This window comes from Hippocampus bargibanti, linkage group LG10, assembly GCF_051943395.1.
Source record: "Hippocampus bargibanti isolate YZ-2025 linkage group LG10, ASM5194339v1, whole genome shotgun sequence".
NCBI lineage: Eukaryota > Metazoa > Chordata > Actinopteri > Syngnathiformes > Syngnathidae > Hippocampus > Hippocampus bargibanti.
In genome coordinates this window covers 5,334,954-5,355,409 of record NC_142743.1, presented here as the reverse complement: position 1 = coordinate 5,355,409, position 20,456 = coordinate 5,334,954, and the positions used below count along the sequence as shown (strand labels likewise).

The 20,456-nt window shown below is 44.2% G+C and overlaps 2 protein-coding genes across 2 annotated transcripts; both read right to left on the bottom strand.

Moving 5' to 3' along the window:
• Nucleotides 1-5,067: 5,067 nt before the first annotated feature.
• LOC148892198 (uncharacterized) lies at nt 5,068-6,556 on the bottom strand. The gene is given in 3 exon segments (XM_089006422.1): nt 5,068-5,868; nt 5,870-6,144; nt 6,311-6,556. Coding segments are annotated over 3 exon segments (1,020 nt in total). The 3' UTR covers nt 5,068-5,369.
• On the bottom strand, nt 6,381-17,752 carry LOC148892197 (uncharacterized). Its single transcript, XM_089005548.1, has 4 exons — nt 17,447-17,752; nt 15,780-16,443; nt 15,610-15,699; nt 6,381-8,445 (listed from the first exon to the last, which is right to left on the bottom strand). Exons 2-4 carry the CDS (start codon nt 16,401-16,403, stop codon nt 7,684-7,686), a joined length of 1,476 nt encoding a protein of 491 aa, XP_088861674.1. The 5' UTR covers nt 16,404-16,443; nt 17,447-17,752; the 3' UTR covers nt 6,381-7,683.
• Between the last annotated feature and the right edge of the window lie 2,704 nt (nt 17,753-20,456).

Below are 20,456 nucleotides of genomic sequence, written 5' to 3'. Positions count from 1 at the left end.
GCTGCCTCGCTCAGCATTTCATTTATTGGGGCTGGCTTCCCAATCTCATTATTCATTGGGGCTTGCCTCCCAATCTCTGGTTGAACCTCTTCCTGTGATGTGGCAGCCTGGGGCCCTTCACCTCGGAATTTGTGTTGTACCTTATCAATCTCAAGTTGTGATAGCAATTGCCGTTTGTGGATATTGGAACACTGAGCTACTAGTTGTTTCGTGGTCAACCGTGACTGTGGGTTTCGAAGTAACCATTCAGCCCCCATTCTCCGCATGTAACCCCTCTGACTAGGGTTGCTTGAGTAGTAGCATTCCAACAGAGCCATGTTATCGCATCTCGTCCATCTCCGCTTTGTTCCAGTAGCCCATTTTTCACCAGGGTGCTCTGGTTCCCCAGCACCTGACGCAGACCTTGTTTGGCCGGGCGACGTCTGAGCCGGCATGTTATTCCATTTATTGTCTCTCATCATTGTATGAGGTAGGCATTAGCGTGAAGGGTCTTGCCCAAGGACCCACACTGGATGATGTCATTGTGCTCATTTCTGCTCATTTTCTCTGCCACAAGTGGGATTCGAACTCTCGTCTCCCATAGGCCAAACCGATGCCTTATCAACTGAGCTAACCAGCCGCTTATATATATATATATATATATATATATATATATGGTTCCCATTGATTGTTAGGCTATTGGCAGAAATGTCTTCTGTCTTGTATTGTATTGTATTTACCTATATACATATATCCCAATAGTATAGACAAATATATGCCATTATATTTAGTATTTTGTTTTTTTCCACATTTTTTCACACTCCACGATCACTGTCAAGATAATGTTTGCTATCACTTTTAAAAATGATTAAGAGGTGGGAATGATGGAGAATAATAATTTCTCATGTTTAAAAGTGCCGTGCTTTGCTGACCAACTAAACAATGGGCCTACAGTCAAAGCGCAGATGGCCACAGTAAATCTGAGTGAAACAGACACGGCAAGGTGAACTGTCGTCTCAATCTAGATTCTAGAACACAGGTGTCAAAGTCAAGGCCCGCGGGCCAAATCCGGCCCACCACATCATTTTTTTCGGCCCGCGAAAGCAAATCAAACTTGTTAAATTCCATGATGATTGCTAAAATCTGAGCCAAAATGTCATATTTTTGGATGTCAACCACAATAAAAGTCATTATTCTTGACTTCAGATTTGAAAACGAGTTATTCATTAATTTGCTGTGTGCTCCATATGTAATATTTGAAGGGATTTAAACATTCTAATGGGTTCCCCAAATTCATAACGGCCCTCGAGAGGAAACCATAACTACAATGTGGCCCGCGGCAAAAAATGACTTTGACACCCTTGTTCTAGAAGGTCCTTGCACAGAATTTAGGGCTTGAGATACTCCTTTTTCACCAAAGTTATTTACGGCTTAAACATCCTGCACAAGTGCCAGATTACAAATTTATCAGTTCTTGGAAAAGACAACCAATTAAAATGTCTTATGTTTTACTGCTTGCAGCTGTTGGTGCTCAGAACGCCCAGAGGCGTGGCATTATAATCAAGGAAACTGTGTTTTACTAATATATCACTTTAATTTACATATACTCTCAATAAATAGCTTGGCAGAGGGGCGCAGAATTCAGACGTATGTCATCTGATGACTGCGTCTCCTGCCGGCAGTGGGGACAATCTTTCTGGTTCTGAGTCTCTGTCCACGGTGTCTGACTGTCATATCTCTGACAATGCTGCATTCAGTTTCCATGAAACTTTCAGGTGGTACTTCACATAGTTTCTAGGTTGCCCAGACTTCATTCTCACGACAATCTTAGCTTTCTGGTGGGTTGCTGCACTGCTCAGCATTTCATTTATTGGGGCTGGCCTTCCAATGTATGGTATAACCTCCAGGTAGCATGGTGCCCTTCATCGTGGAAGCTGTGTTGTATGCATGTTACCTGTCAACCTTGGCTAATAGCTGCCTTTATAAATGATTACAATTCCCGTATAAAAGTTGTAGTACGCCGTACGTTATTTGAAATGATTTTGAAAAAAAAAATGCTAACACAAGCGGAGATGCACAGATTACCGCACGCGTGCATGCTTTTATATATATTGTGATGTCACGAGAGGCTGTGTCCTGGAGGGCAAATACATCCCCCTAAGATGGCTCCACCCAGAGAGAGTCTTGGCCCCATCTGGTGGAAGGCAGCAATTCAAACCACACACCTGCGGCTGATCACGGCTTGATTGGCAAGCAAGGCTCTTAAGGCAGAGAGCCTCTGAGTGTGGAGGCCGGGGAAGACAAGCTCGATTGCTGTGCTCTGTGGAGAAACTGATTGCTGCATGAAACTCATCGCCAGTTGCGACCATACGACAGACACTGGATTTGGACTCTTGCTAAAGGTGGCTAGGCTACCTGAGAAGGACATCAAGAGGGGTGAGGCCTAGAACCACATGGAAAAGAACTCTGTCTCCAGTTTCACCTCAGAAGGGACTTTATCTTGATTTAAGTATTGGAAGAGACACTATTCAAACCTTTGTTGCTTGTGAATTCTCCCTGAAACCCTTTATTAAAACCTTTGTTTTTATTCAAACCTGTCGCCCATTGCGCTCCTTGTCCAGTCCCGCTGAGAGCTAGCCTCTCATGATATCACAATATACATGATTGAGGATTACTATATATATACGATTGAGGACTACTTTTGCTGGTTTGCCGTGACAATAGTAGCGATAGACGGTTGAGATTAAATGGATTTGAGCCAAGATGGTCTTTGTCAAATCTGTTCATAATTTAAAAAAATATGTTTTCGCGTGTAAAAGTTGTAGTATGCCGTAAATTATTTGAAATGCTAAAAAAACACAAGATACAAGGAAAACATGCATGTGCGTATGTCTCTCTCACTCGCACGCATTTCACACACGCATCTCACGCACGCGCACCTCACGCACACACAGACATGCATGCTCCACACATGCTTGCGATAGAAATGTTATTTATCCATCTTTCCTGGCATTTTACAAGTTCACTGTGGCTGCTTTCTTGATGTCATGTTTAAATCTTACATTTTCTACCTTCGCACTGGATAGTGCCTGAAACACATGGCTGTAGTTGCATTCTGTGGTGTGGTTTGAACCGGAGTGGTTTATTAAGTTGAAGGACAACCGACACCATCTTTTTGTTTCCTAACTCACATCAGAAAAACGTTTTATAGCATCTAAAATACCCAAAACACGTCGGCTGATATTTTTAGTCAAATGCAAAACACCACTAAAAATGGGTTAAAGTGTCACAAAACTACTTCAAAATTGAGGCCGGAAATTGCAAGTTTCAGAAGGTGCCGCCCTTGTTCGTGACGTCACGCCGTGACGTCTTCGCCTTGCTCGAGAATCCAAACAATGGCTTGAGATTCGGAGAAGATGCTTTCTTATTACTCATCCAGTTATGAATATGATTCAAATATTTCTGAAGAGGAAAGCATAAATGTTTGCAATAGACTAAAGAAGTACTTGCGGATCAATTCAAGCCGTCAGGACTCCAATGTAGCGTCCCAGAAAATGCACAAGACGGCGCCCAAGCTCCGTTGGAAATGGGCTGATTTGTCTGCTGGGAATTTGTCTACTAGAATCAAATAGTAGTCTTGGTGCAACACACAACGATTCACCATCGCGTTATTTATGTTTTTCTTCTAATTTCGCCATCAACACGGATCAACATGAAGCTTTCAGACCAAACAAAGTACCCAAAATGCATTGTGTGTAGTTTTCTCGGGCGTTCCAGACGTGACGTCAGGTTAGGCATCGTCATGAACTCGAAAACAAGACTTCCTGAATATTCAGCGCAAGTTTTAAAACGTAAAATATAGCTATATGACGTGGAATCATTGTAAAATACGCTCAGTAGAAGTCATTTGAAGTGATTTTACAAATTATGGACACAACTTGTCCGGAGGCTACAATTCCTTGTAGTTTCTCCACAAACATCATCAACCACATCTTGGATCTTTGGAGTCAAAATAGCACCATACAATTCCTGCAAGTTTTTTGGGCACATTAAATGTTGATTTTAACAAATAAAGAGGTGATAAATGCCATTTTAGTATCTAAAAGATGCTCCAGGTTATTGTCTGAAGTCATCATTTGACTGCCATGGGAGGTCTTTTGCCAAATTTGTTTTCAGCTAGAAAAAGAACTCAACGCAGTTTCCCAACTCATGAGTGCCTTGCACGTTGGATGTGCATTTCATAAAGCGGAGAGTAGATTTTGTAAGTCGCTGTGCTAGGGATTGTATTTTTAGGAAGATATTTTCACACGCTGGAGGGATACCTGCTGGTGTGCAATGAGAACCCACCTGTGTTGAATGCAGCAAAGTCCATGTTCACGCCAATTGGCACAATACCGAATCCTCAACTTGGACTGTCATAGTGTAGCATTTTAGAATGCTTAAAGGACAACCGACACCATTTTTTGTTTCCTAACTGACATCAGAAAAACGTTTTATAGCATCTAAAATACCCAAAACATGCAGGCTGATATTTTTATATATATTTTTGACTTAAAAGTGTCACAAAACTACTTCAAAATGACCTTGGAGATGCAGAGTTTCAACACACAACGATTCATCATCGCGTTATTTATGTGTTTTCCTTCTAATTTCGTCATCAACACGGATCAACACAAAGTTTTCATACCAAACAAAGTACCCAAAATGCATTGTGTGTCGCTTTCTCTGTCAGGGGCGTTCGAGATGTGACGTCACGTCGGGCATCGTCATCAACTCGAAAACAAGACTTAAAACAAGACGTCTTAAAACATAAAATATAGCTATATGCGGTGGAATCTTTGTAAAATACGCTCAGTAGAAGTCATTTGAAGTATTAGTTGTATTAAGTGCATTCTGTCTACTTGATATCTAATTTAAAACAGATTTTTATCTTACAGACAGTGTATTGTCGGTGTTCAAATACCTGACACGTTTCGTTGTCTACTTCCGCCTTCGTCCAATTAAATTAAAGTCACTTGAAGTAATTTTACAAATTATGGACACAACCTGTCCGGAGGCGTCGGTTGTCCTTTAAGTCAAAATTTTGATCAGACAATTGACTCAGGTCAACATTCGTTCTCAAATGGACCTCGAATGGGCCTCGCTCTAAAGTCAATTGCACATCTGTGGAAGGAGCTAAAACATTCAATGTGGAGGAAGCTCCCTTCAAACCAGAGACAACTTGGCCGACAAAACTTCTGTTGTTTTCAGTACCTTTATTTCTTCATTCCCGCTTGTCAGTGACAAGTTATTTCATTGACCCTTGGTGTGTTTTCTTTTATTAAAAGAGTGCTGACAAATTTGTCGAAGTGTTGACAGAAATAAACAGGTTTCAGATTCAGGTTGAACATTTAACTGGGCTGTTTTACATCAATTTCGAGTAAACAATGAGGCCTTGTTAACATTTTAGAAATCGGAGGAGCATTTATATTGGGCAATGCAATTGGTACATTTGGCATATTTATGGCTGGCTCGATGTTAATCCTTGGCGGCAGAAAATGGTGCCTCGTTTGTGCGAGAACAGATGGAAGGACATTCAAAAGTGATGGACAACAGTAAGTCATGAAGGGAGGCTGACAGGGAAAAGGGAAAAGAGGAGTGTGAGAAAGCAAAGATGGCAGGGGAGGAAAAAGAAACCTTGTCCCGACATTTGAAATGTTGGGATGCAGAGTCGGGTGCACCATTGGGGAAGGATTCACGATACCATCGGCTGGCGGTGTGAGCATTGTGGGTCTTAAAGTCGTGTCGGTCGTATTTGGGGAAACGGTGGCTTGGATTTCATCTTTCTGATGATCTAGTAAAACGTTCCTGTTGCTGGTGGCGGGAGAGACTACGTCCTCTTTGAAATTACTGAGCATTGTACATGCCTCCATCAACAATGTAGTCACTGTATGAATGTTTGGATCTGCTGGATGATGAGGCTGTGGAAGATGATGACCCTGAGCTGCGCTTTGGAGAGTACAACGATCTTCTCAGCCTTTCCCTGCTCCCTACACTCTGGTAGCTCCGTAGCTTTTTTTCTTCCCATATCCCCTGGCGGATCCCGAGGCGTTCCCAGGCCAGCTGGGAGACATAGTCACTCGTTAATCCGGTGTGACATTTGGCCCAACTCTTCGGATCCCATGTCTACCCCAATGGCCTGCAATACCTCCTGAATTTGCTGGTGCTTGTGCTCATCGTCAGATGTCGGTCTTTTCTTCTCCATCACAGGAGGCAACGTGGATCTTGTGCAGCCTTGTCCTCCTTGTTCAAAATTCTCTTCCTTCCATTTGCTGACATTTCGTTGCCCAACCTGCTCTCCTGGAACGCAGGGACGATCCGTGGCACTGTGGGAACATGCTGCAGATTGTGGCCCGCAACAGTCTCTTGCTGGAGTCCCAATCACAATCTGGTTGAGTATGTCCACATCCACGCCTTTATTGAGTACATCAAGGAAACGTTGGAAACCATTGGAACATTTCTCCTCGGCTACATCGTGACTGGGTTTGGTCACATTCTCAAAAAACTGATGAGAGACGGACAGAGGCAACCAGTTCATGCCAATTTCACCTGCACAAGCTTAGACATGCAGAAGACATGTAACCATGCCCTTCATTTGGTAGAACCACACAATCTAATATTGGGGCCTCTCAGTGCTCAGCAACAATTATAATTACATCCATCCAGCCATCCATCTTCTGCCGCTTATCCGGGGTCAGGTCGCGGGGGCAGCAGCTTCAGTAGGGAAGCCCAGACTTCCCTCTCCCCAGCCACTTCTTCTAGCTCGTCCTGGCGGATCCCGAGGCGTTCCCAGGCCAGCTGGGAGACATAGTCTCTCCAGCGTGTCCTAGGTCGTCCCCGGGGTCTCCTGCCAGTGGGGCATGCTCGGAACACCTCACCAGGGAGGCGTCCTGGGGGCATCCTAATCAGATGCCCGAGCCACCTCATCTGGCTGCTCTCTATGTGGAGGAGAAGCGGCTCGACTTTGATCCCCTCCCGGATGACCGAGCTTCTCACCTTATCTCTAAGGGAGAGCCCAGACACCCTACGGAGAAAGCTCATTTCGGCCGCTTGCATCCGGGATCTCGTTCTTTCGGACACAACCCATAGCTCGTGACCATAGATGAGGGTTGGGATGTAGATCGACTGGTAGATTGATAGCTTTGCTTTTTGGCTCAGCTCCTTCTTCACCACGACAGATCGGTACAAAGTCCGCATCACAGCAGACACCGCACCGATCCGCCTGTCGACCTCTCGCTCCCTTACACCCTCATTTGTGAACAAGACTCCCAGATACTTAAAGTCCTCCACTTGAGGTAAAATCTCCCCGACCCGGAGAGGGCACTCCACCCTTTTCCGACTGAGAACAATTGTCTCAGATTTGGAGGTGCTGATTCTCATCCCAGCCGCTTTACATTCAGCTGCAAAACGCTCGAGAGAGAGTTGGAGAGCTCCACTTGAAGGCCCCAACAGTACCACATCATCTGCAAAAAGCAGAGATGCTATACTGAGGTCACCAAAACGGAAACCTTAAACGCTTCGGCTGCGCCTAGAAATTCTGTCCATAAAGGTTCTGAACAGAATCGGTGACAAAGGGCAGCCTTGACGGAGCCCAACCCTCACTGGAAACTATTCCAATGCGAACCAGACTCTGATATCGGTCGTATAGGGACCGAACGGCCCGTGTCAGGCGCTCCTGTACCCCATACTCCCGAAGCACCCACCACAGAACTCCACGAGGGACACGGTCAAACGCTTTCTCCAAGTCCACAAAGCACATGTAGACTGGTTGGGCGAATTCCCATGCACCCTCGAGGACCCTGCTAAGAGCTGGACCACTGTTCCGCGGCCGGGACGAAAACCACACTGTTCCTCCTCAATCTGAGGCTCGACGTTCCGACGGACCCGCCCCTCGAGAACCCCTGAATAGACCTTTCCATGGAGGCTGAGGAGTGTGATACCTCTGTAGTTGGAACACACCCTCCGGTCCCCCTTTTTAAAAAGGGGGACCACCCCGGTCTGACAATCCAGAGGCACTCTCCCCGATGACCACGCAATGTTGCAGAGGCGTGTCAGCCAGGACAGCCCCACAACAGCCAGAGCCTTTAAGAACTCCGGTCGGATCTCACCCACCCCCGGGGCCTTGCCACCGAGGAGCTTTTTAACCACCTCGCTGACTTCAGCCACAGAGATCGGAGAGCCCACCTCGGAGTCCACAGACACTGCTTCCTCCAAGGAAGGCTTGTTGGTGGAGTTGAGGAGGTCTTCGAAGTACTCTGCCCACCGGTTCATGACGTCTCGAGTCAAGGTCAGCAGTGCCCCAATCTCACTGTACACAGTGTTAGTGGTACACTGCTTTCCCCTCCTGGGACGCCGGATGGTGGACAAGAATTTCCTCGAAGCGGTCCGTAAGTCGGCTTCCATGGCCTCACCGAACTCTTCCCAAGCCTGTGTTTTTTAATTACCAAAATGAAATAATTCTATATATTCCATAAATAGCAAATTTTTACATAATACATATAACTTGGTGAAGAAACATGGATTTTTTTAAATTATTCAACACGTCTCAAATGTGTGGAATATGCAAACCCGATTCCAATTAATTTGGACGCTGTTAAACATAAAAACAAAATATTGATGATTGGCAAATCATGTTCCACCTAGACAAGACATTCAATGTTCAAACTGATTAACTTTATTCTTTCTACTAAATAATCTAAATAACTTTGTATTCATTTCTGAATACAAAGTTATTATTAATGAAAGACACCTTTCGTTATACTGTATTGCCTCATGCTGGAAACTTCACTTGTCTCGAAGCAAAGGTAATTAGCTAGCTGCTCCTACGACCTCCCGGCATTGAAGAGTACTACACGATTACAATGTCAGGCAAAAGACTGCACAGGCGGCGGGTACACCATTGGAGAAGTATTGGATCATTTCCCACGGCACATCTAACAATGTCATGATACGGGATGTGTCACGTAGGATTTGTAAAACACTGCCGAGAGGACAGTATAAACAATCTGCCAGAAAATTTGAAATGTGGCCCACATCATACTTTTCCACTTTCTATCAGTCCCTCTGAGATGAAGTTGGGCCCGGGGAAGCCGGAGGAATTTCAGGAAGTTGTTGATGAATGGCTTTTGCTTTGGAAATGGAGTTTTACATTGCATTCATGGATGCAGCGCTAAACTGTATTTGCTGAGATTGGCTCTCTGAACATTTCAGGCAAGCTCATTTTGTACCTTTTAGACACAAATCATAGCATCCGCCCGTTTCCAGCAAGCCAGCTCACCTATGGAGTGTTTCAAAGTGTTTGATGAGTATTCTTTCACTTTCTCAGTCTTGTTTTGCCAACTGCTCCAGTTTCGTTTTGGAAAGTATGTGGCCATATTCTTATGCGAATATTAAATGTCTTGTCTTTGTAGTGTACAGTGACACCTTGGCTTATGAACTTAATTGGTTCCCAGACAGAGTGTGTCAGGCGAAAAGTGTGGATCCCAAAAATTAATTTCCCATAGGAAACCATTAAAATGAGAATAATCCGTTCCCAGGTCCCCATAAAACATAATTTTCTACTTTCTAATTTTCTAAGCCTTAAAATTACACAAAATATACCTTATTTTATGTATAATAAATTGGATTGGATTGGATTGGATATGCCTTTATTAGTCTCACAGTGGAGAAATTTACATTTCACAGCAGCAAAGTGATGAAAAGAATGAAAGTAGAAAAACACAATACATGAGCTGCTGGAAAGGCAGCCACTCTCGCGGCGCCGTCTTGAAGTCAAAAGAACAAAAAAACCTAAATAACAAATAATATGACAGCATAGAGACAATATGACAAAACAAAGACACAGAGAGACATTCATTCTTCAGGACTTGCTGTACCCTCTTTGTGATGACATGAAGCAGTTCTAGATGAAAGAGGAGAGGATCAAAGCGTCTTTCCACCAGTGGATCAGGGACATCATGGTGGAATGTGCACGTCGACTACAAGCTAAATGTTGAAAGCAAACACGCAGCTGTAGCATCCATTGACGAAAAGAGATTGTCTCACATCTCCTGTTCCACATAAATCTGCTTCAATTCCAAGCCGCAACAGTTCCACATACGCATCGGCGCTCTGCGCTGACGCTCCTTTCTTCTTATCGCGGGTTCCTCAAGCCATGCATCCATCCAGCCGCAGACTGCCAACAGCACCGACCTTCCACTGAACAAAGCGGGGCTGTGAAGATGCTGCCCATTACAGGCGCAAAAAAGCACAATGGCCCCTTTGGTGTCCAGCGATGGCAGTCGAATGGCTCCGACATTCCTCCCATTCAAAAACAGTACTGGCATATTCATGCTGCCACAAAGGCGCAACCGCTCAGCACAGTCTCTTCCTTGATGAATGTCGTGGTCAAAAATGCTGAAAAACAATCTGTATCCGTTCCACACGATGCACAACAACACAAAGTGACAAAAGAAAACACAAAACAAGACAAAAACAACCAAAAAAAGCAAGGCTCATGAGAGCACTTGCTGAGGCTGCCTACTCGGGCGCCATCTTGGACTTCTTTGTGCTATGGTATTATAATTAAAGAAATAAACTGTACTGTATAATGTCGTTTTATTTACCTTTGTGATGGTCGTTGATGGGTTGACGGAATGGAGTGGCCGGTTTCATCAGCATTAAACATTTGATGAGGAACGTGGCCTTCTTCTTTCACCATCTTGAGGAATGATCCCTTGGATGTGCTTTCTGTGATAATTTGACCTTTTTTCCTCATCAATTGTGTTCTGTTTAGCTGGGTTGATAGCTTTTTGAATCAAGTGTACAGATGACTTGTGCGGGTTATTTGTGTTGCCTGATTGATGGGATATTTTAACCTTCCAGTCTACACTCTGCTTTTGAACTATTAAAGTTGAAACGAGTCCAAATTTCACTGTTTTCTATCCATTTTCTCACCATTTCACTTTTGTTTTTTTCCACTTTTGCTTTTTTGTTTCAAGCTCTATCGTCTCCCTTTCGTATGTGTGTGTGTTTTCTCACTCTCTCTCTGTCGTCTGCCTGTCTCTTTAATGTTTAACCCCCCACTCCCCTCACTGCTGCGTTCTTGACCAATCACGTGGCTTTAACCGAAGACGCCATTTTGTTTTGGGGAGAACGGTCTCACTCTCTCTGTCTGTAACGCCCACCCCCTCACTGCTGCGTTCTTGACCAATCATGTGGCTTTAACCGAAGACTGGGGGCGGGTAAAAGAGAACAAAACAGTTGGCCACCATTTTCTTGTTAGGAGAACGGGCTCGTTCGCGAACGACACATCACTCATGTGTGTATCCCGAAAAATAGTTTGTATCATAAACGTAACATTCGTAAAGCAAAAGGTTTGTAAGCCAAGGGGTTCGTAAACCGAGGTATCACTGTATTCAAATTAAATGTAGGTTGAACATGATTTGCAAATTGTTGTATTCTGTGCAAAAGAACATCCCGATTTCAGTGGGGCTTGTACTCCGGCCATTCACTCGCAGCAACATCATTAGGTTCACCAGCAGGGATGAACCAAGCACATCAAGTATTCTGCCTTTACAAAGATAATGCTCAGAACTGATTATCAGTGACAGACGGGTATTCATTAGGGTATTTTAGTGGTTATGCTTTTCAGTGATTGACACCTAACTGTAAAACATTGGTTGCCTAATTTGGAAAGAGGACCAAAATACAATGAAACCCCAACTTCATGGTTTATCAGTGTCAACCTTCTGTTTTGATCATTTCAAGTCAGACTTTTGTCGCTAATTTGAAGACTTGCGGCGCCAAAACTTATGCAAGACAGGAAATGATTGGCTTGTACCATGACTAAATTTCACACACACTCAATAAAAAGACATGTCCCCTCAAACCCTCACCCTACGACATATATCGTGAAAAAATAAGCTTTTCCTTTCCAGGTCATTTATGATGATCAAAATTACTTCCATTTTCTAAATCCCAGAATCATGAGAAAGGTGTTTTTGTAAACAATTACAGTGGTACCTCGGTTCTCGAACGCCTCATAGTTCGAACACATCGGTGTTCGAACAAATTATTCGAGATATTCTTGCTTCGTAGTTCGAACACCAATCGTTGTTCGAACGCCAATACGACGCGTAAGTGCGTACGCGAGGGTGGGGTGCTGAGCCGCATACGGGTGTATCGCTCTCTCCGTGACCAACTGTTGTCGCTTGCGGACGTGCTGCGTTTTGCTCTAGGGTTTAATATAGGTGTACGAAGAGTTTTAGCCCCTAATCATGCCTCCAAAGAAAGTAAGTGCTGCTAAAAGTGACAAAAGAAAAGTAGTGCGGACAACTATTGCATTTAAGAAAGAAATCATCGCAAAATATGAAGTAGGTGTGCGAGTGTCTGATCTGGCTAGGGAATACAGCATGGCGAAATCTACGATCAGCACGATATTAAAGAATAAGGAGGCAAGTGTCATTGGATAGATATTTTAAGAGAAAATAACATCCTGTAGCCGAGTCATCCGTAGCTGTCACGTTCCGAGCGAGAGTGACGGCAGCTGACTCGTCGGAACGTAGTGGAATGTTTGGGATCCCAAAGGTGGCGGCAGAGACGTATACTACCCAAGCAGGATGTTTATTCACAAAGAAAAGAAAACACAGCGAGTAAGAAGGCAGGGGGTGATCCGACCCGCTTACTACACCAAAAAGCAAATGGCACACGAGGGTGCAAAATTACGCAATCCCGAAAGATTACATAAATTTACGGGATGCAGGGAAAATACCTCGGACCGGATACACTCGCGCATCGAAGGAAGAGTCCAGGTACGGTGGCGAGTTGAGTCAATCATCCGGCATTGGCGAGGTGATCGCGAACCGTATAAATGCCCCGTGTCCGTGATTAGAGAATTGACAGCAGGTGGAGAACGGCCGGGAGAGGCAGCCCCCCCCCGCTGTCTACTCGCAAATGACAGGAGCAAGGAGATGGTTTCGGTTTTCAAACAAATCGCTTTTCGAACAGGGTCCTGGAACTAATTATGGTCGATAACCGAGGTATCACTGTATTTGCTTTATAATTAGACGTTTCCATACATTCCATTGATATTTGACGATATTGTCCTTAAATCGTATGACTTGGCTCAATCAAGCGTTCTGGAAACCCTTCCCCAAAGCTTCTCACAATATTTGCTATATTTGCAATATTTAATTGGAGTCCATTGCTCCGGACAGAAATGGTTGCCAAAGTTTGCAAGGTGCCTTCCTCGCACTTTGCGTTTCAGAATCAGAATCAGAAAGCCTTTGATAGTCTCACTCTGGGGAAATTTGCAATTTGTTTCAGCTCTGCTCTTACATTTTTAAGAGTGTGATCAGGATATTATGCTGGCCAACCAAAAACATTCACCTCTATCTTAAATTAAGCCACATTCCATAGATTTTGCAGTATGCTTCAGGTTAACCTTGAACTTTCTGACTGATGCCTTTATTTCCAAATATATAACCTTTCCTCGTGACGAAGTCTATTTTGTGAGGCGCTCCAATCCCTGGTGCAGCAAAACAAACACAGAAAATGATGCTTGCCTGTATTTAACGGGTGGGCTTCAAATCCAATGATGCTCATGATTGGCCAAACAGTTCCAATTTTACTTTCATCACACCACATGTCTCAAAAAACAAAAAACAAAAAACAAAAAACAAAAAAAAAAACAAAGGGCTTTGTTCCTGTTTGCATTTGCAGATTGTGATCTATTTATTTATTTATTTATTTATTTATTTATTTATTTATTGTGTTTGTTTCATTTCGACTGTGCGCATGTGGAATAATGGCTGCCAGCATTGCCTGAAGAGTCATGGTATTAGGTGAATAATGACACATTTCAGCCAGAATTTCACAAAGTCTTTTGGTTTTGTTCCTTGGTCACACGCACAATTCAGAGCAAAGCACATTCATCTCTGTGACAACAAACTAGTCTGTTTCCTCAGCATTATAGGGGCTGGATATTCCCATGGAGTTTATACGAGTGTATTATTGTTTGAACAGATGAACGCGACACCCTCAGGGTTCTGGAATCATCAAACAAGGATGAACCATACTTGTGCAAGTCCACAACCGACTCAATGATATTTTGGCTGATTTCTTAGGGCTTCCTCGTGATGTGATACAAAGAAGCAGTTGGTTTCAGGTCTGCCTTAAAAACACCTACAAGTGTGGCTCCAATGATCTCAAATGTTGCCCTAAAACTGATCAGAACCTTGCAAAGAAATTACATGATCAGTTCTTTTCTTAAGGCAAAGTAATTTTCCAATGAATAATTTTGGACTTTGAAGAAGACAATGAAAAATGGTAAAAAAAGAAGAAAACAATAACAACAAATGATTTTCTTGTGATTAGGCCATTATCTTCTTCTTCTTTTTCTTTCGGCTTTTCCCTTCAGGGGTCGCCACACAATGTCCTCCATCTAACCCGGTTTTGTGCATCTCTTCTCTACCTTCATGTCCTCTTTGACAACATCCATAAACCTCCTCTTCGGTCTTCCTCTCGGTCTCCTGCCGGGCAGTTCAAGGCTCAGCATCCTTCTCCCGATATAGTCACTCTCTCTCCTCTGTGTCCAAACCATCTCAGTCTGGCCTCACTGACTTTCTCTCCGAAGCCTCTAATATGAGTTGTCCCTCTAATGTACTAATTCCTGATCCTATCCAACCTGGTCACTCCCAAACAAAACCTTAACATCTTCAGCTTTGCTACCTCCAGCTCGATTAGGCCATTATATAAACTGAAATAATTTGAGTCATCCTACTTGACCGAAAACAGGAAAAGCTCATTTTGGGATCATGTCAGACAACGAGGAAAAGAAAACTTGTTTTTTTTGACAAAGCACATATAAACCTCTGGTTGCAAATGTATATGAGGTACCAAATCATTCTGTTTTAGTATACAGTAAAGTCTCGTTATATCGATATTCAAGGGAGTCCGAAAAAATATCGATATAACCGGGACTATCGATATATCCGACCCTGTTTGCATGTAATTTTCTCCGTGCGTGCATAGAAATAGTATCGATATAACCGGGACGATCGATATATCCGATATCGATATAACGAGACTTTACTGTATTTTTCTTTCTTTGATAAATGAAAGAAAAGTCATTTTATATCCACCACGATGCTACAATGGGGAGAGTAGATGTCGTCGAGGAAGTTAATATCATGCGAGTTTCTGAAGATGATTACAAAGAACCAGAGATTGACAAAATCAATAAAAAGAAAATACATCTTTACAATACGAGAGGTAACACGCAGCGGCTCCCAGGCTTGCGTGTGCACGCGCAAGCGCGTCCAAGCACAATTCTAGCATTTTTTTTCAAAATCAAGTCATCAGCAAGCTCCTTGTTTTCAACGGGAATGTTGTTTGATGACTTTTAAAATATTTAACGTGTACTTTCTGTCATGTTTTTATTGCAGTCTGAGCATTTTTATCTTTGTCAAGGAAAACTTTGACATAGCAGTTTGCTTTGAATTAGGCAACACCTGTTTCACTGCTGGTTGCCATGTTTGGGACCTAAATGCCAACAATGTATCACAAAGTGAAATGTTGTACTGAGACTTGCCTTGTGTGAGATAAACTTACTTGTGTTTTAGAGTCATCCAAATAATTATTTGCTCGATCCCTTCCATATGGTGCAGAGCTCTTCTTCCTTTGTTTGGATTTGGCATATTTCTTTTCACAGACAAAAATCTAATTACATTTTTAAAAAATAAAAAAGTGAACATTTTTCACCCTGGATGCATATATTGTACCTTTATTGAGTTGTCTTGGGGATGTTTCCCCTCTGGTGAGTAACTGTGATTTCCTCCGGGATCCTCTCTCGCTTTGTTACACGTTAACAGTCGCCTGTGACCAGAATCATAGGGCTGGTTGTAGCTGGAAGTAAACTTTTCACGTCTGTGCTGGATTCTGGAATCTTGCATACTCCTTCTGACTTCCTGTGGCCATGGATGTTCATAATCCCCTTGAAAATTATCTGGCGACTGCCAATATGTTATGCCATCTGAGTCAAATCCGTAGCTATAGGCATCGCGGCTGTCATCTACGAACCTTTCTCTTTTCATTTCAGCAACCCTCCTGTCTGGATAGATAAAGCTTCCCATCACCGGGCTCCCCCTATCTGCATTTCTGTTTCTGTGTCTGACCAGGGAGTTTTCAGAGTACAGATTTTGAGGGGAGTCGCTGCGGTCTGTCCTTATGATGCCTCTCTGTGTTCTGCCAGGACCACTTTGACAATGACTATGATAGGAATCCCAGTGGCCATTTTGATGGTATTCATCCCACTCTTCCTGTCTTTTATCATATTCATCCCACTGTCTTCTGTCTCTGTCAACATGGGGCTGCCATTTGCCATACTCAGGTCTATTTGAGTACATCTTCACACGGCAACTCCAGCATGTGACGCAACTGCAAAAACTACAGAGGAAGAAAAGAACCCGCATTAAAAGTGTAAATTTAAGGAAGACGAACACACCATTGTCAAGTGATTTTTTTTTTCAAGAAACCCTGTCCACTCCCAGGTTGCTGTGCTTCGACCCAAGCATTTACTGTATAAACATTCAAGGTTGGAAGGTAGTTTGTGTGATTCAGCGCTGACTGGCTATCGAAATGAGTCACTCAAGCAGCCACTCTCTTGATGCATTTTGAGAGGTGATGGAAACATTGTTTTGCGTGTATCACTGTGTTTTCATGATTCACCTTACCAGTAAGCACAACTACTTTAGAAGTAGAGCCACATCAGTCTGAATGACAACTTCAACATTTTTATAAAGTGCAAGTATATGTGCTATATAATACTTGACTAAGTTCCACAATTTATAGTTGACAAATACACCTCAAAACGCTTGGGGCGAATAGAACTGTTTCTCAAATTCATAAATGTGTCTTTATTATGCTTTTCAATGCTTCTACCAAATGTGATGTGAATTGTGTGATCCGCACACATATTTTGGACTGTACACAGGCAAGATCTGCTCACATTTTCCACCGGTGCCTCTATGAATTTCAATAAATGTTTATTAAATACGTTACAGTTATGTTTTAAGCAGCTCGGAGGAAACTGTTTTAACGTACGCTCCGCAGTGCAGAGGTCGATGGAGGGTTCGTTTCCAGCTGCAACCTTCGTGTTTGTTGTTAGCATGTTCTCCCCGTGGCAGCGTTGGTTTTCGCTGCCTTAAAAAACGTCTTATAATGCCACCTCGTGTAAATAAATTAATTTATCGAATTTTACACAGATCCTTAAGAGGGGATTTGAAGCTTAGAAATTATGCATTCTTCGGCTCAAAACTCCATTAATAACATTATTGATTGAAGTTTGAGCTGCAGATTCTATGACGTGAAAACGCAGTTGGAGACCGGACCTAGCTAGCAATACTCGACGCTTAGCATTTCACGAATTTACTTGGAATTCACAAATTACCTTGCCGTCCGACCACGCTTGGGTAACAATGGGAGACCAGTCGCTTTCGGTCACTCTATAAATGAACAAATTAATGATTTACAAGGTTATACTGATGGCAGTACTGTATGTCGACGGACCGTCCGAAACCGTCGGATAAAGTGTATGGATATTCCGCCTCTATAGCCGTCTACTGGATGGAGTGTCTTCTTCCTCTTTTCTTTTCTTCTTCGTTTTAACAACCTTTATTGTACAGATGAGATTACATATCTGAGAAAACATACCAAACGAGGTATGAATACAGTAGTGATGGGAATTCCGACTCTATTCAGAGAGCCGGTTCTTTTGGCTCGGCTCACTCATATGATCCGGCTCTTTTGGCTCCCAAATGGCTGCTCATTTTTTTGTTGTTGCTTAAATTAATTAACTAACAAAAATCATCTAAAATTATGTGAAAATCGAATTACTAATATAAAAAATACACGATATCAAATATGTGTATTTGTATGGCTTTATTTATATGTGCAGAGAGTTAGTGGATGCTAATTTCCACTTTCCCTATGGTTACTCTGGTCTGATGATCAACTGTCACTAATTTCATTTTCATATTAATAATGCTATCATCCCAACTAGTAAAATTGATAATAATTGAATAATAACAGCATAATGTGATAACATTTGTCCACGATACCTGTCTACACTGATCTCCAATGACCTGCTCAAATGGCTCCAAAACAATGCATGCGTCTTGCAGTACCTCCCCAGCTCTGCCAAGTTCTCAGAAATGTGTCTTTCATTGGACTCAAAACAATCCAGCAGACATGTCCCCACTTTGAAATTTTCAATAAAGTGGCATTTGACTGACATGTAGGATGTAATGGTCCGGGATGTCCAGCAGTCAGTTGTTAGACAAACAGCTAAAGCTTTTTTGACCCGTTCTTAGACTGCTGCACGTTCTTTGTCATATATGATTCTGGTATGATTCTTTGAGAAAGTCTTTTCAGAATCAGAAAGCCCTTTCCTGTTTCATATGCTACTCACAGTGTGCTTCTATTTATCGAACCACTCCTCGTTCTCCTCACTGCTGCGTGTCTGTAATTCGCTCGTCCCGCCTCTACCACGCCTCTTGACCAATCACGTGCGGCTTTAAACAAAGACTGGGGCGGGGAATAGAGGGGAAAAAAGTCGGCTCCCATTTCCGGCTCCTTGTTAGTATGTTCGTTCACTTCAGAGATCCAGCTCTAAGAACCGGCTCATTCTTGAACGACACATCACGAGAATACAGATACAATATCAAGAGAGATAACCAAAACAATTCTGCTGGTAGCCAGTTTACAGCCAGAAGACAGCTGGGATAGGCTCCAGCACACCCGCGACCCTCAATAATCGTAGGATTAAATAAACTCTCAATCTATACCGGTCACGTCCTGCTCGAGGAGTGGTGACAGGACTTGAGGGACGAAGAAAATAGTAAGGGGTTGGATCCGAAATACACGGTGGAGACGGTTAATTCAAGAAAAGGTTTTTACTGAGAAACGCAGGGCAAAATAGGGAGTAACACAACCTAGTGGACAAACGGGACCAACCTGCGTACTGCTGGGAGATAGGGTAACAACAGAGAATACACCGGCGCGGACCGAGCGGGAACGGGTGGCTTTTATAGCCCGAAAGCACAATCAAGGAAATGAGCAACAGGTGAGTGAGGCCGAAGAGTAGGGAGGGGCGCGCTCCTGGCGCTAAGGAGGATGTGACAGTGCCCCCCCCCCTCAATGGACGCCCCCTGGTGGCCCATCCGGTTCGGAACGCTCAGGTGAGAGAGGATCCAGGAGCGGGGAACCCACTGACGTTCTCCCAATCGACCAGGTATTTCAATCCCCTGCCCATGCGCCTTGAGTCCAATATCTCCCGCACTGTGTAGACTGGGTCGCCGCCCACCATCGGGGCGAGGGGGTGCCGGAGCTAGGGGGCTGGTCTCCACTGGCTTCAGGAGGGATACGTGGAAGACCGGGTGGATCCTCATCGTGGGTGGCGGCCGGAGCCAAACCGAGAAAGGGCTGAGGATGGCCTCGATGGGGAAGGGACCCGTGAACCGTGGACCCAGTTTGGCCGATGTACCGGCCAACCGGAGGTCCCTCGTGAAAAGCCACACATCCTGCTTGACCTGGTACACTGGCGCCGGGCGGCGCTGACGACAATCCACAATGTGTTGGTTCCCGGATGCCGTGCACGACAGGGAGGCTCTGCTCTCTTTCCACACGCGATGGGCCCGTCTCAGGTGGTGTTGGATGGACGGGACCTCCACCTGGCACTCCTGGGTGGGGAACAGCGGCGGCTGATAACTACAGGCGGACATAAAAGGAGACCGACCTGTGGCTGAGGAGACCATGGTGTTGTTTGGGTACTCCACCCACGGCAAGTGGAGAGCCCACGACGTTGGACGGTGGAGGCACACACACCAGAGAGCCGCTTCCAGGTCTTGGTTCTTGCGCTCCGTCTGGCCGTCTGGACTGAGGGTGGTAGCAAACGTAGGCGGAGGGTTGTTCGAAAACCAGCGAGCACTGCATCAGGAACTGAGCACAGCGCCCGGGTTCGCCTGCGTAGCGTGAGGGGTGCGGTAGGGGAAGCTATCGCCTACTCACGAGAGGGGAGGATATCCGTGGTTGGCCGGTGTATTATTTCACGTCCTGCTCGAGGAGTGGTGACAGGAATCCAGGACGAAGAAAAATAGTAAGGGGTTGGACCCGAAATACACGGTGGAGACGGTAAGTTCAAGAAAAGGTTTTTACTGAGACACGCAGGGCAAAACAGGGAGTAAGACAACCGAGTGGACAAACGGCACCAACCTGCGTACTGCTGGGAGACAGGGTAACAACAGAGAATACACCGGCACGGACCGAGCGGGAACTGGTGGCTTTTATAGCCAGAAGGCACAATCAAGGAATTGAGCAACAGTTGAGTGAGTCCGGAGAGCAGGGAGGGGAGGTGCGCGCTCCTTGCGCTAAGGAGGATGTGACAATACCCCTGATGCCCA

Excerpts from the sequence above, each read along its gene's own strand:
- LOC148892197 (XM_089005548.1), bottom strand. The coding sequence starts at position 16,403 with ATGTACTCAAATAGACCTGAGTATGGCAAATGGCAGCCCCATGTTGAC. Across the intron at positions 15,700-15,779 it reads CCCAAGACAACTCAATAAAG|AAATATGCCAAATCCAAACA; the intron begins GTACAATATATG and ends GTCTGTGAAAAG. Across the intron at positions 8,446-15,609 it reads TGGATGACTCTAAAACACAA|GCTTGGGAAGAGTTCGGTGA; the intron begins GTAAGTTTATCT and ends TAAAAAACACAG.